The sequence below is a fragment of the Schistocerca cancellata genome, chromosome 2 (genome assembly GCF_023864275.1).
Source record: "Schistocerca cancellata isolate TAMUIC-IGC-003103 chromosome 2, iqSchCanc2.1, whole genome shotgun sequence".
NCBI classification, from domain to species: Eukaryota; Metazoa; Arthropoda; class Insecta; order Orthoptera; family Acrididae; genus Schistocerca; species Schistocerca cancellata.
In genome coordinates this window covers 1,072,552,853-1,072,565,580 of record NC_064627.1, presented here as the reverse complement: position 1 = coordinate 1,072,565,580, position 12,728 = coordinate 1,072,552,853, and the positions used below count along the sequence as shown (strand labels likewise).

Sequence of the window (12,728 nt, the reverse complement as noted above, 5' to 3'; positions counted from 1 at the left end):
ATTCTCGTATTTTTTCCTCTTTTGAAGACTGTGCAAATTGGTGAACATGGAGTATGCTGCTTAGTACAACTGACACACAAAATTGGTTGTTTAAAAGGACAATTTCTGTATAGTGATCGTCTGAAGTTTCTGCCTTTTGGGTCTGCCATACACTGGGATGACATACGACCCAAATGTAGTCATTGGAAACACCTCATGCGCATCGGGACATAAGGTTTCATATCACAACTGTACACCGTAATTCTAACTTTTTCTGTAGGACATTTCCTTCAAACACTAACGTGAAAGCACCTGTATCTATTAAATTGTCCTTAGGACCTTTTTGTGCACATCGGACAAAATGTACACTCTGCCATTCAATACTGGCTCACCATGTTTCAAAATTTCATGTGGAGCAATAGTCACATTATGTCACCCAGTCATTCATTAGCCTGAATAGCTTCAGACTGTACAGCAGAGGAGGCTGTAATAGTGATCCACTGAACATTTTTCCCAATGAGCCAACTTCTCCAAATTTGTCTTCTATGTGTTCCACAAAAAAATAATGGTATTATCATCACAGAAGTATCTGCATCTGTTCTAGTGTACATCACATACTGAGTAAATTGTTTCACTACCAGTCGTCTAGCTTGTCCCTCTTCTCATGGGGTAGCCAACGTAGACAAAGCAGCAGTATTTTAACTGTCCGCATTGAAATACCAAGCCCCGTCTGCCAAAACAGGAAAATCAGAATGACCATTGTACTGGTTAAACTGGATACATTTTACGTGCAAAATGTCCACCCAGATACCACTTACTCCAATCAAGGGGCCTTCTCACAGGCACCACCCAGCTACAACAAAAGTCATCAGGCACAACAGCCACTGCCAGGAGTCCTGATGCTCCAGGAAGATGGGCATCTCCCCCATGGCAGGCATAGGGAGCTACCAGCTCAGGCAACAGAAGTGCAATCCCTATGATGTAACTGCATTCTATCACAAGGGTACATAACAACATCACCAGGTTGGATTGGCCATCAAGTCCATATACGTGTCTACACAGTCACTGTGCACAGAGGGTCATCATCACTGTACGCAGTAGGTTCTATTTAAGGTATTCTTCCCCAGTCAGTCCACACTGTAGAAATTGGATGTCACACCCAGAAGAGGACCAAAATTACTTCAGCCCAAGAGTGGTATAAGAGAAATGAATGAAGATGTGGGCGAAAGAAAGGGTAACCTAGTGAAATTGCCGGGTCAACATCGAAGGTTGCCACCATGAGAAAGACAAGAGTGCTGACAGTTGGTGATGGGAGATAGCAGCAGAAGAAAGGAAGTAGGAGCTACAATACCTTGGGGCCTCATGCTTACCTCATACACTCATGAAAGAGTCGTAGCACCTTTAAGGAAAATTCGGAGGTCTCATCGTCCTCTCTTATTACTATCAGTTCACCTGAGCAGTTGGGAATCTTATTGGTTGAAGTAGTGAGTTTCATTTTGGTCCCACAAGAAGCAAGGGAATTAAATGTTCACCTAGAGATTCACTAGCCTTTGTAATTCTAATAAAACTGATGTGAAACATGTGCTCCAGAAGTGGCTCACTAATGACTGCTTTGCTTCCAGTCAACCACCACATTGGCACACAATATGCACTGATGATTAGGTGATTTTTTTAAAAAAAAAAAATATAATAAAGGAAGCTATTCCCATCCTCACAGTCCAAGTGGTTAAGGCAAGCCCTCTGCTCTACCACACACACAAAACTCCATCATGTTCAATAGTGGTTACTGAAGCATTTCCAGAGTTTACTGTACTGCAACAGGTAGAGCTACATCTACACGACTGCTCTGCAATTCACACTCAAGTTCTTGGCAGAGGGTTCATAGAAACACCTTCAGACTATTTTTCTACTCTTCCACTCTGTAACAGCATGCAGGAAGAACTAACCACTTAAATTTTTCCATGCAAGTTCCGATTTCTCTTATTTTTTACGATAACCATTGCTTCCTATGTAGGTAGGCGACAACAAAATATTTTTGCATTCAGCTCTTTGGCGCATCTGTTGCATCTTCTAAATGCCCTGTCAATAAATGCAATTTTTGTATAATCTTTTCCACAAGCCTTATCTATGCGATTGTTATAGTTAAAGTTGTTTGCAGTTGTAACCTCGAAGTATTTAACTGAATTGACAGCATTTAAATTTGTGATCGAACCATCTGAAAACAATCTAAGAGCACTACTCAGATTGTCTCCTGCACTGTTTGCATAGATTACAAGCAACAGAAGGGCCTGGAACACTTCATTGGGGAACACAAGATATCACTTCTGTTTTATTTGATAACTTCCCATCAATTACTATGAACTTTCTGAAAAGCAATCACAGATCCAGTCACACAATTGAGACAATACTCCACAGGCACACAATATGATTGGAAGCTGCTTCTGAGGAATGGTGTCAAAACCCATCTGCAAATTAACTGCCATTCCCGGACTGTGGGGGTAGGGTGGGTGGGATGGTGGTCCTGCATATGCTACACCTGAATCCAGCCATTAATGGAGTCATTAGAAGCAAATATCCCATAACCTTGATCACAGGCAGCACCTCAGTGGGGGAGGGGGGAAGTTTTCTTTGTCTGGAAGTTAAGATCAAAAAACACCCCAACAGATACTGGAGGAAAAGCATTTCACTGCTGACTGAGAAGCTGTCTCACAGACTACAAGTTCAGAGTGGTAGTTTTAGATTCCAGGACATATCAAAATAACTCAAAAACAAAATTGACAACTGAACCTCTTATCTCTCACTCTCTTTGTTCGATAACACCTCCACTTCGGAGCAACGAGCAGTGTTTACATACAACATAATGCAGGTTTTTTTTTTTTTTTTTGGCTCTTTATTTACTGCTGAACCAACAGTACCAATAATTTCTGTATCAGAGCAATATACAATATGGTACATACATGCTGCTTTTTGAAGGACAACAAACTAGTAATATGTCAGTTATTCTTGACATGTCTCATGTAAGAAAAGTTCTCAGGTATATGGCTGGTTTGTAAAGACAAACATGCACAGAGAGAAAGTAATCAAGCCTGATATGACGTCTTGACCTTAAAACATCTCAGTAATGGTCTGGTTACAGCAAACATTTTTAGTTTCCGCAACTTCCAGTATTTCTACCTTATTCTGCAAAATCTCTGTTGAAGCTCTGTCTCTTCTTCTGTACCATTTCAGATACTAAGTGACTTTTTACTACCAGCCACAATCTAATATGTCATCCTCTTGGCAAATCTTTGAAAGTTACAATAGAATCAAACAATGGAAAATCCAGGATGGAATGTAACAATGAGAGAAGGAAAGTTGCTCGTCACCATATAGCGGAGATGCTGAGCTGCGATAGGAACAATAAAGAGATTCACACAGTCATAGCTTTTGGCCATTAAGACCTTTGCAGCAGTAGACAAACACTTCCAGTCCTTCTATTGCCCACATTAAGGAGTCCAATGACCCTATAATGCACCTTTCATCTCAAATACGAATAAAAACAAAACTGCACAGGCAGCTGTACATTACAGGCATGAGATGCCAGTTTAGTGCCTTAGATGCCATTACAAATGTGTGGCATTTTAAAACACTATTTTTAGTTTTACTTTCATGAACTCCACTCCAGTTCCCATTAGCATACATAGCTTCCTCACCAATCCCTTCCTCCAAACTGAACAATATGGATTAGCCCTTTTAAGATATTGTCTCTTTCTCCTAACAGAAGGTTAACCATCCCCTCCACCACCCCTTTCTCCATCAAATTGTGTGTTTTACATTAAAATAAAAATTCCTTAAAGATTAGCATCATTTTCTTTTCATACAGAACCTTTGTCATTCACGAGAATGAATCGATATTTGTGGTACCAGTACGCAGTTTTACTGAATGTTTTGCATCGATTGAATCTGCCAATACTGAATGTCAGCTCTGTCCTGTAATCAGGATATACCATGTGACATAGTTCACAAACAGGGAAAAGAAAAAAGGCAATACTTCTTTTGTATCTGTAATAGTTTTTGGAATGCAGGTTATGGGGGCACATTTAGTTATAGCAGAGCTTGAGGTCTAGGTACGATTGAAAGATGATAATTTTGTTGTGAGCTAATGAAGTGGCATCTAATGCTTCAGTTAATGTAATATTTATTTCTGAATGGAGTTTTGAATTGTCAGAGTTCAGTTGTTAAACTTGACATCAGCGTAGTAGCAATTATTGTTAAGGTGTAAGTAAAAATACACAATACTTGCTGTACTGCTTCCTGTAGGTTTACCAACTGCTTTTAAAACAGAAATAGCTGTATAAATACACAAATTTACTTTACCTACCCTATAGGTATCCAAGATGCTCGAACCAGAGGTAACCACATCCTCGATAATTATGCATGTGTCACCTTTCTTAAATTTTCCTTCAATGAGTTTTCTGGTGCCATAGCTTTTGGTTTCTTTCCTTCGTATTAGCATTGGTATGTTTGCATTCACAGATATGAGAGATGCTATAGGTAAAGCTGTATATGGAACGCCACAAATGTGGTTACATTTTGCACGATTTTGTGCAAAGTTCCAGAGAAGTTTTGACAGTACACTCTGAAAATATAAGGTACCAATTACGTTCTGAAGACAAACACATATAGACCTGCACTGCAATATATTTATGAATGAAAGGCATACATCAGCTCTACAAACTGGTGTGTGAAGTGCATAACTACATTTCATTCCGACAGTGTATTAATTCTGTAAATATTAGCAGTTCAATTTTACTGTAATATATTCATGTATTAATCTCCTGACAAATGATCAGTGAAGTGAGTATCATATTTAAATGTTCTATGGTTTTATGTTAGCCTTCACTTTCTGACACGTTCCACACCCACGAGAATCATCTCATTCTTGGGTCTATAGAAGGAAAACAGGATCTAATCTAAACTACATACAGTTAACAACATTCGGACGTTTTTCAGTGTTAAATCGATGTACTGCACAAACAATGTGTAACAAGGCTGCAGACCACGGTGAAACGTAAACGGAAGTCCACAGAAGAGGAAGAAACTTTTACGTGAGTGATTAATAAGAGACGCAAAGGTAATTATCAGATCTAAAATCTATATAAACATATGAATGGATGTTAATCTATTTCTTTAAAATACTTTCATTAATAGTTGCTAACCATCAGGGAAGGATATGACACAATTACTCTCAGATCAAAGTACACTGGGGAATTAATTCCCACTTTCATCTTGTAATCCCCGAATTTTAAAGCATCAATTTCGTATAACTGTACTACAAGGCTTTTAAGTTCTTCGCTAACTGACGACATTTTCACTCAAACGTGACGAGGAGTATGCTAGTCACTTAATACAACACAACTCATCCACTACTCCCCTCGCCACTTGCGGCTGTGTACTGTGCAACCGCGTTTATGAAAACAAGCCGCTAAGAAAATCCACGTGACAGCCCGTTACCAACATATGAAAAGTAAAAATTCTGTACAGATTATAATACGTGACAAGTTGTCTTGTTTACATTTAAAAGGCCTGAAGAGGATTTGCTAGCCTAGTTAAATTTGGCGCGTGAATAACAGCTGTTGTAGTTTATAATTTAGTCAGCACAATCGCTATTTTCCTTCAGTTAGCAGAGATGTAAACAGCTTGAGTCTAATATTTCAACTTATCCATCATTGTACATAAAGCCACTCCGTCCATGTTAATCGAAAAATTTTTGAAAAGGAGACGAAACCTGACAGCTCAATGACGTTTCAAAATATGTTGCTACTTAGTACGGTACGGTACGGTAGCCGTTATGATGTGAAACGTGTTATGTGCACAAACAATGCACATATGATACAAGATTTTTTTAATACAGAGTTAAAGATTAATATTTCTATCATTTACCCCATTCCCTTAAATTGCACAAAATGCGTATACTATATTTAAAGATTTATTTATTCATATTCAAGAATTCATGTATGGTATAGGAGTTGTCAAGGAGATATGATTTCAATTCATTTTTGAAGCTATTACTGCTGTCTGTCAGACATTTTATTTCATCTGGTAATTTGTCGAAAATTTTTATAGTAGCATATTTTACCCCTTTCTGTGCCAAATCTAGGTTGAGTAAAGGACAGTGGAAGTCTTTCTTTTTCCTGCTATTATAATCACGAATGTCACTATTGTTTTTAAACTGGTCCATGTTGTTGGCAACAAATTTCATTAGTGAGTAAATGTACTGTGCTTTTACATGGGACCGAAAATCGATAGTGGAATTTGAAACCGGCAACGAGAAATGGATCTCATCATTTTTATAATGATGAGATACAAGGATGCTAAGTAAATAAATAAATAAACAAATAAATTTCCAGAATCGATTTTGAAGTGTTTACATGTTCATCCAAAAACGGTTTTACGAAATGTAAACGGCGTTAGTATGTGTGTCACTAAACCAGCTTAAAATTAAATATTCGTTTCTTAAAACTTGTAATGAGATTTACGAACTTTCTTGAACAGTAAATAAGTTTCTTCAGAAAAACCTTTAAAAACAAATATTTTGATGTGTTTACATTTGTCAAGCATATTTATTTGTTTTTATAATGCATTTACATTAGTGCCTACTATCAAACAATAAGTAAACATGTTTACTGCAAGACAGCTGCTGAATGAATAAGAAAATTTCAAAAAAAGGTTGTAGGAATGGAAGCTTGCACAAGACAGAGGAGCTCGGAGAGCTGAAAAAAAAGAAAAAAAAAACTTGAGTTAAAATAATGTATGAAAGCTGAACCTTCAGTTGTGAGTATATTAAGTCTAAATCAATGTAAATATTCTTGTATGATTTAAAAACATTAATAAGTATATATTGTATACCTTGTACAACAAATGATCAAAAGGACCAATAAAAATGTAACGGACTGAAGACCACAAAAACAAGACTGGATTTTGCCTCATTTTGCGAAATACAAGTGATTTGTCCAAACATGTTTGATAACTACAGCGTAATTTTCCATGAGGTTCTTATTGTATTTCATTTTTTATTACTAGTCTGTTTGATTTGTAGAAGATTTATTAATTCTCAAACTGGAAATCACATTGTATTCCAAAGGATACAATAACGATACCATAGATGTGGTGACACTTTTTCGCGAAGAAAATAGAATAATTTGCGTTTTCCAAAAACGCCGAAGTCGGTCCTATAATTGTATTGTACAAATCATAAGTATCTGCAAAAGGTGGCTCTTGCCATCTGTAAGAATCTGGAACACAGACTTCCTGTTCAGTGCAGAGTTTTCATGCGTTTTTAGAAATGATTGTTATTCTGAGCCAGTTGGGAAATTATGTGGTCTTCTCAATCGCTCCATAATTTTTGCTTGCTTATCGTGCTTTTTGCGATAATTATGCAGTTTTCTTTGGCTTGGGGTTGGTTTCTGCACCAGTCACGCCACATTACACTGAAGACAATAGGTGAAGTTTTCAATGAGTACCATGTCTGAACCTTGTCGGAAGAGCTCTGACAAAACTGTAAGAAATTCTTGTATTTAAAGACTAAGTTAAACTTGTTGGTCCAAGCATTCATATATAAGCCAAGAATTGAAATTGAGAGTAGCAATGCAAAAGCAGAGCCGGTTTAATCTCTTTTTTTTTTTTTTTTTTTTTTTAATTGTGATTTTGATCACCTTGTAAACAAAGGTGGGCTGTCAGCAGCATAGTACGCCGCTCTTCAGCCTTGAGTTTTACAATAAGTATTACAGATAGGTGGCACAGAGAATACAATCAAAACGGCGGGCAAAAAATGTAGACACTAAAAAACAAAAAAACATCCAGCCGTTCACGCTGGACGAAAAATATCACTAACACTAGTTGACACGGCGCACATAACATGGATGACGGCGACGGCACACGTGAACAGTGGTGGTGTGACGGCAAAAGAACACTAAACACAAACGAAGGCACACACACGAGACACTGATGGCGATGATCTCCGGCACGCGAATGTTCACTGAGTGTGTGCGAGTCTGGGGACCTGCCAAGAGAGGAGGAGGAGGAAGGGGAGTGGGATAGGGAGAGGGGAGAGCAGAGATGCCATGGGCAGGGAGAGAGGGGGAGGAAGGAAGGGGGAGGGGAAGCCTGGGGGAAGAGGGGCGGAGGAAGGGGGATGGGGGAAAAGGAAAGAGAAGGGAGGGAGGGTGCCTAAAGGAAAGGACACAAGAAGTGGGGGGGGGGGAGGATCAAAGTTGATAGGAGGAATAGATGGAGGGGAGGAGGACATCATCAGGGAGGGGGAGCTGGCGGAAGCCACCTTGGGAGATGGTAAGGAGGGTGGAGAGATGGAGACCGGGTGGACGTGGGAATACAAGCGCGGCAGCAGGTGGGGGTGGGAGAGGATGGGTGAGACAAGCGGGTGAGGAGGATCAAGTTTGCGGGAGGTGTACAGGATCCGTATCCTTTCAAGGAAAAGGAGGAGGTGAGGGAAGGGGATGAGATCGTACAGGATCCGCATGGGGGAGGGGAGACGGATGCAATTGGCGAGGCGGAGAGCGTGGCGTTCAAGGATTTGGAGGGAGTTATAAAAGGTAGGGGGGGGGGCGGAGATCCAGGCCGGATGGGCGTAACTAAGGATAGGGCGGATGAGGGATTTATAGGTGTGGAGGATGGTGGAGGGGTCCAGTCCTCACGTATTGCCGGAGTGGAGCTTGAGGAGATGGAGTCGGGAGTGTGCCTTGGCTTGGATTGTCCGGAGATGGGGAGTCCAGGAGAGGCGACGGTCGAGGGTGACGCCAAGGTACTTAAGGGTGGGAGTGAGGGCGATACAACAGCCATAGATGGTTAGATAGAAATCAAGGAGGCGGAAGGAAGGGGTGGTTTTGCTTACAATGATCGCCTGGGTTTTGGAGGGATTGACCTTGAGCAACCACTGGTTGCACCAAGCAGTGAACCGGTCAAGATGGGATTGGAGAAGGTGTTGGGAGCGCTGCAGGGTGGGGGCAAGGGCAAGGAAGGCGGTGTCATCGGCAAACTGGAGAAGGTGGACGGGGGGTGACGGCAGCGGCATGTCTGCCGTATACAAAAGGTACAGAAGGGGGGAGAGGACGGAGCCTTGGGGCACACCGGCAGAGGGGAAAAAGGTGTAGGAATCTGTGTTATGGATGGTGATGTAGGAAGGACGGTGGGAGAGAAAGGAGCCAATCAGACGGACGTAGTTAATGGGAAGGGCGAAGGTTTGGAGCTTGAAGAGGAGACCGGAATGACATACGCGGTCATAAGCACGTTCGAGGCCCAGGGAGAGGAAGATTGGGGAGTGATGGGAATTAAGCTGGTTGGAAAGGAGATGAGTGAGGTGAAGGAGAAGGTCGTCGGAAGAGAAGGACAGCTGAAAGCCACACTGGGTAACGGGAAGGAGGCGGTGCTGGCGGAGATGCTGGTGGATGCGGCGGGTGAGGATAAATTCCAGGACCTTGCTGAAGACCGAGGTAAGGCTGATGGGATGGTAGGAGGAGACGGCGGACGGCAGTTTGCCAGGTTTAAGGAACATCAGGATACGGGAGGTTTTCCACAGGTCGGGGTAGTAACCGGTGGATAGGACGACATTGTAGAGCCTGGCCAGAGTGGAGAGGAAAGAGACAGGAGCTTCACGAAGGTGACGGTAGGCGACACGATCGTGACCAGGAGCGGTGTTGTGTTTTGTGCGGAGTGTAGCAATGAGGTCCTGTGTAGTGATAGGGGCATCGAGTTCCGTGTGTGCAATGTTGTCCAAGTACTGGAAACCAGGTGCGAGGGGAGGGACAGAGGTGCCAGTTCAATCGCGGACATCCGGGAAGAGGGAGTAATCGAAGTGGGGATCATCGGGGATGGAAAACACATCGGAGAGGTAGGAGGCAAAGTGATTGGTCTTACTAAGGGTGTCAGGGAAGGGGTGATCATCATGGAGAAGAGGATAGTAGGGGGAGGGTTCAGTTCCGGTAAGGCGATGGAAGGCTGACCAGAACTTGGACGAGTTGATAGGTAGGGTAACATTTAAACGGGTGCATGTCTGTCGCCATTCCCGGCGTTTCTTAGCCGCGAGCAAATTACGAATGTGTCGCTGGAGTTGCCGGTGGCGTCGTAGTGTGTCCGGGTCACGCGTGTGGAGAAAGGCACGGTAGAGACGGCGGGATTCACGGAGGAGGAGGACAACCTGTGGGGGTAAGGTAGGACGGTGGGGGTGGATGGCGACAGTAGGGACGTGGGCCTCCACAGCCTCAGACAAGGTCTGCTGGAGAAAGGAAGCGGCATGGGTTACATCATCAGGGTGGTGGTAGGTGAAGGGGTGGCTATTGACCTGGGTGGAGAGGGTATCTCGGTAGGCATTCCAGTTGGCACGGGAATAGTCATGGACGTACTTAGGGGGAGGGTCATTACGAGGGTCGGGGCGGGGGCGACGACCGTCTGAAATGGTGAGGAGGACAGGGAGATGGTCGCTACCAATAGGCTCCAGGACATCCACCGTTATGTGGCCAAGGAGGTTGGGGGAGGAGAGGATAACATCGGGAGTGGAGTTGGATTCGGGACGGGTGTGCTGGGGGATGGGGATGAGGTCGCCTTGAAGGGAGGAGAGGAACCGATGCCACCACTGTAACTGGGCGGCGGAATGACTATTGATGTTGAGGTTGGCGGCGATCACATAGGAGGAGAAGGTACGGTCAATGTGGGAGAGGAAGTCGAAGGGAATAGGGGCGTTAGGGCGGACATAGATGGTGGCGCAGGTAACGGTAAGGCCGGGGAAGAAGAGACTAAGGATCAGATGTTCAGTGGGGTCAGGAAGGAGAGGTTGGAGCCGAACGGGGATCTGGCGGTGGTGACCAATGGCAACTCTGCCACGCACAATCGGGAGGGGATTATCCGAGTGGTGAGGAGGTAGGGCAAAGTGTCGACGGTGTGGTGGGGTTGGAGGAAGGTTTCATTGAGGAGGAAGGCATCCATGCGGTGGGTGGCAAGGGTGTGCAGGAAGAGGTTCTTGTTGGCGGGAAGGGAGCGGATATTGTTGAAAAGGATACGGTGCTGTCGCGCCATGACAGGGATTTAGACGAGGGTGTCAAGATGGGAGAAGGTGAAATGGGCCTGGTTGTTGGAGTAGGTGGCGTACATTTTTAGTTGGAAAACGGAACGGGAGGCAAGGGATATCTGTTGGAGGATGTGGGGGCGCTGAAAAGGATGAACATTCTGAAGGGCGATGGTGAGGAATCTGATGATGTCCTCAGTGGCAGGGGATGGGTGAAGGGAATTGCCGCGAGGGGTGGGGACTTCCAGAGGGCGGACAGGAACGGTGAGTTCACGAGTGGTAGGTGGGGGTCGGGTCTTACATTTCTGGGAGTAAGTAGGATGAGGGAGGTTACAGGTATTACAGGAGGTGGGGGGGGGGGGCTGGAGATTGGGGCACTGCCGTAAAAAGTGGGCTTGCCTACAGTGGGGGCAGGTGGGGGCCTCGCGGCACTCAGATGTCGGATGTGCATTATACCGCAAGCACCTTTGGCAGCGGAGGGATTGAGGAGGGGAACGGGAAGGGTCAACTTGGTAGCATTGGTGAAAGAGAAGGGCACCCTTCTTCAGGAGACGGTCGATGGAGGGGGCGTGTTCGGAAAAGACCCGCATAAGGCGGGTGGGGCTGGCTGAGTTATGGATGCGGCGAATCGCACGCACCTCCAGATGGGGATGAGCCTTGAGCTCCGCCAACACCTCCTTCTCCGTGATCGCCGGACTAAGCCGAGTGATCATGGTGGTGAGGGTCGGTGGGTGACGCGGGGGTTGGGGTTGGCGGGAGGGAGGTGGGGAAGGAGCAGGGGTGAGGGAGGCATTAGGGCCAAAGCGGGTGACAGGGATGCGGGAAAGGAGATCTGTGTGGAGGGTAGGGCTGGGGGAGGAGATGAGCACCGAATCACAGCGAGGACTGAGGAGGGAGATGGGGGCACCAGGAAAATTCTGGCGAAGGAAGAGGGTGAGGTTCCGGGCCTCAACAAGGGAGGGATCAGGACGGGAGAGGAGGTAGCGATAGGAGTAGGGGGTGGAGGAGGAGGAGGAGGGGGCAGGGACAGGCGGGGAGACATCCATGGCATCATGGGCTGGGGAAGGGGGACGAGGTGGAGCCTTTTTGGGATTAGAGGAGGCAGGGGTGCCACTGGGGCGCTTGACGGCGGCGGAGGATGTGTGGGGGATGGGAGCGACTGGAATGTGGCGGGGAGCGGCAGGTCCCGGTGCTGGAGTCGGCGCCGAAGATGGTGAGGGCGATGGCGAAGGCGACAGTGAGGACGATGATGATGAAGGCAAAGGGGAGAGTTGAGCATGGGCCGTAGCCCGCCGAGCAACCACCTTTGCGGGGCCCGCAGAAACAGAATGAGTAGAGGGAGGGAGTGGAGGGAAGGGATCAGAGGAGGCGCAGGAGGGAGGAGCCGGGTATGGGGCGACAAATAGTGAGGAGATGGGAGAGTGAGGAGTGGGGGGATGGACTGAGGGGGAGTGATGTGGCACACCACGTGATAGTGTTGGCGGCGGCAGAGGGGGATGTGTATATGAATGCAGTGGTGGTGGCAGTAGTGGTGGTGGTGGGGGTCAACATTACGAGAAGGGGAAAAACACAGAACAGGACAAAGAAGCAAACGAAGGACAGACAAGGCGACGAGAAACACAGAGTAAAAGGGACAGAGAAACTATGAAGGAGACTGGGGCCAAAGCCCTACTCTGCTGCTGCTGGCGGGTGA

The 12,728-nt window shown here is 45.3% G+C and overlaps 1 protein-coding gene across 1 annotated transcript in view; it reads right to left on the bottom strand.

The window, feature by feature from the left end:
* The window catches only part of LOC126163070 (uridine 5'-monophosphate synthase), a 106,048-nt gene extending 100,622 nt beyond the window's left edge, over positions 1-5,426 (bottom strand). Inside the window, exons 1-2 of the mRNA XM_049919975.1 lie at positions 5,178-5,426; positions 4,340-4,597 (exon numbers count right to left, since the gene is read on the bottom strand). Coding sequence (XP_049775932.1) covers positions 4,340-4,597; positions 5,178-5,327 — 408 coding nt within the window. The 5' untranslated portion in view covers positions 5,328-5,426. The remainder of the gene's footprint in view (positions 1-4,339; positions 4,598-5,177) is intronic.
* Positions 5,427-12,728: the final 7,302 nt, after the last annotated feature.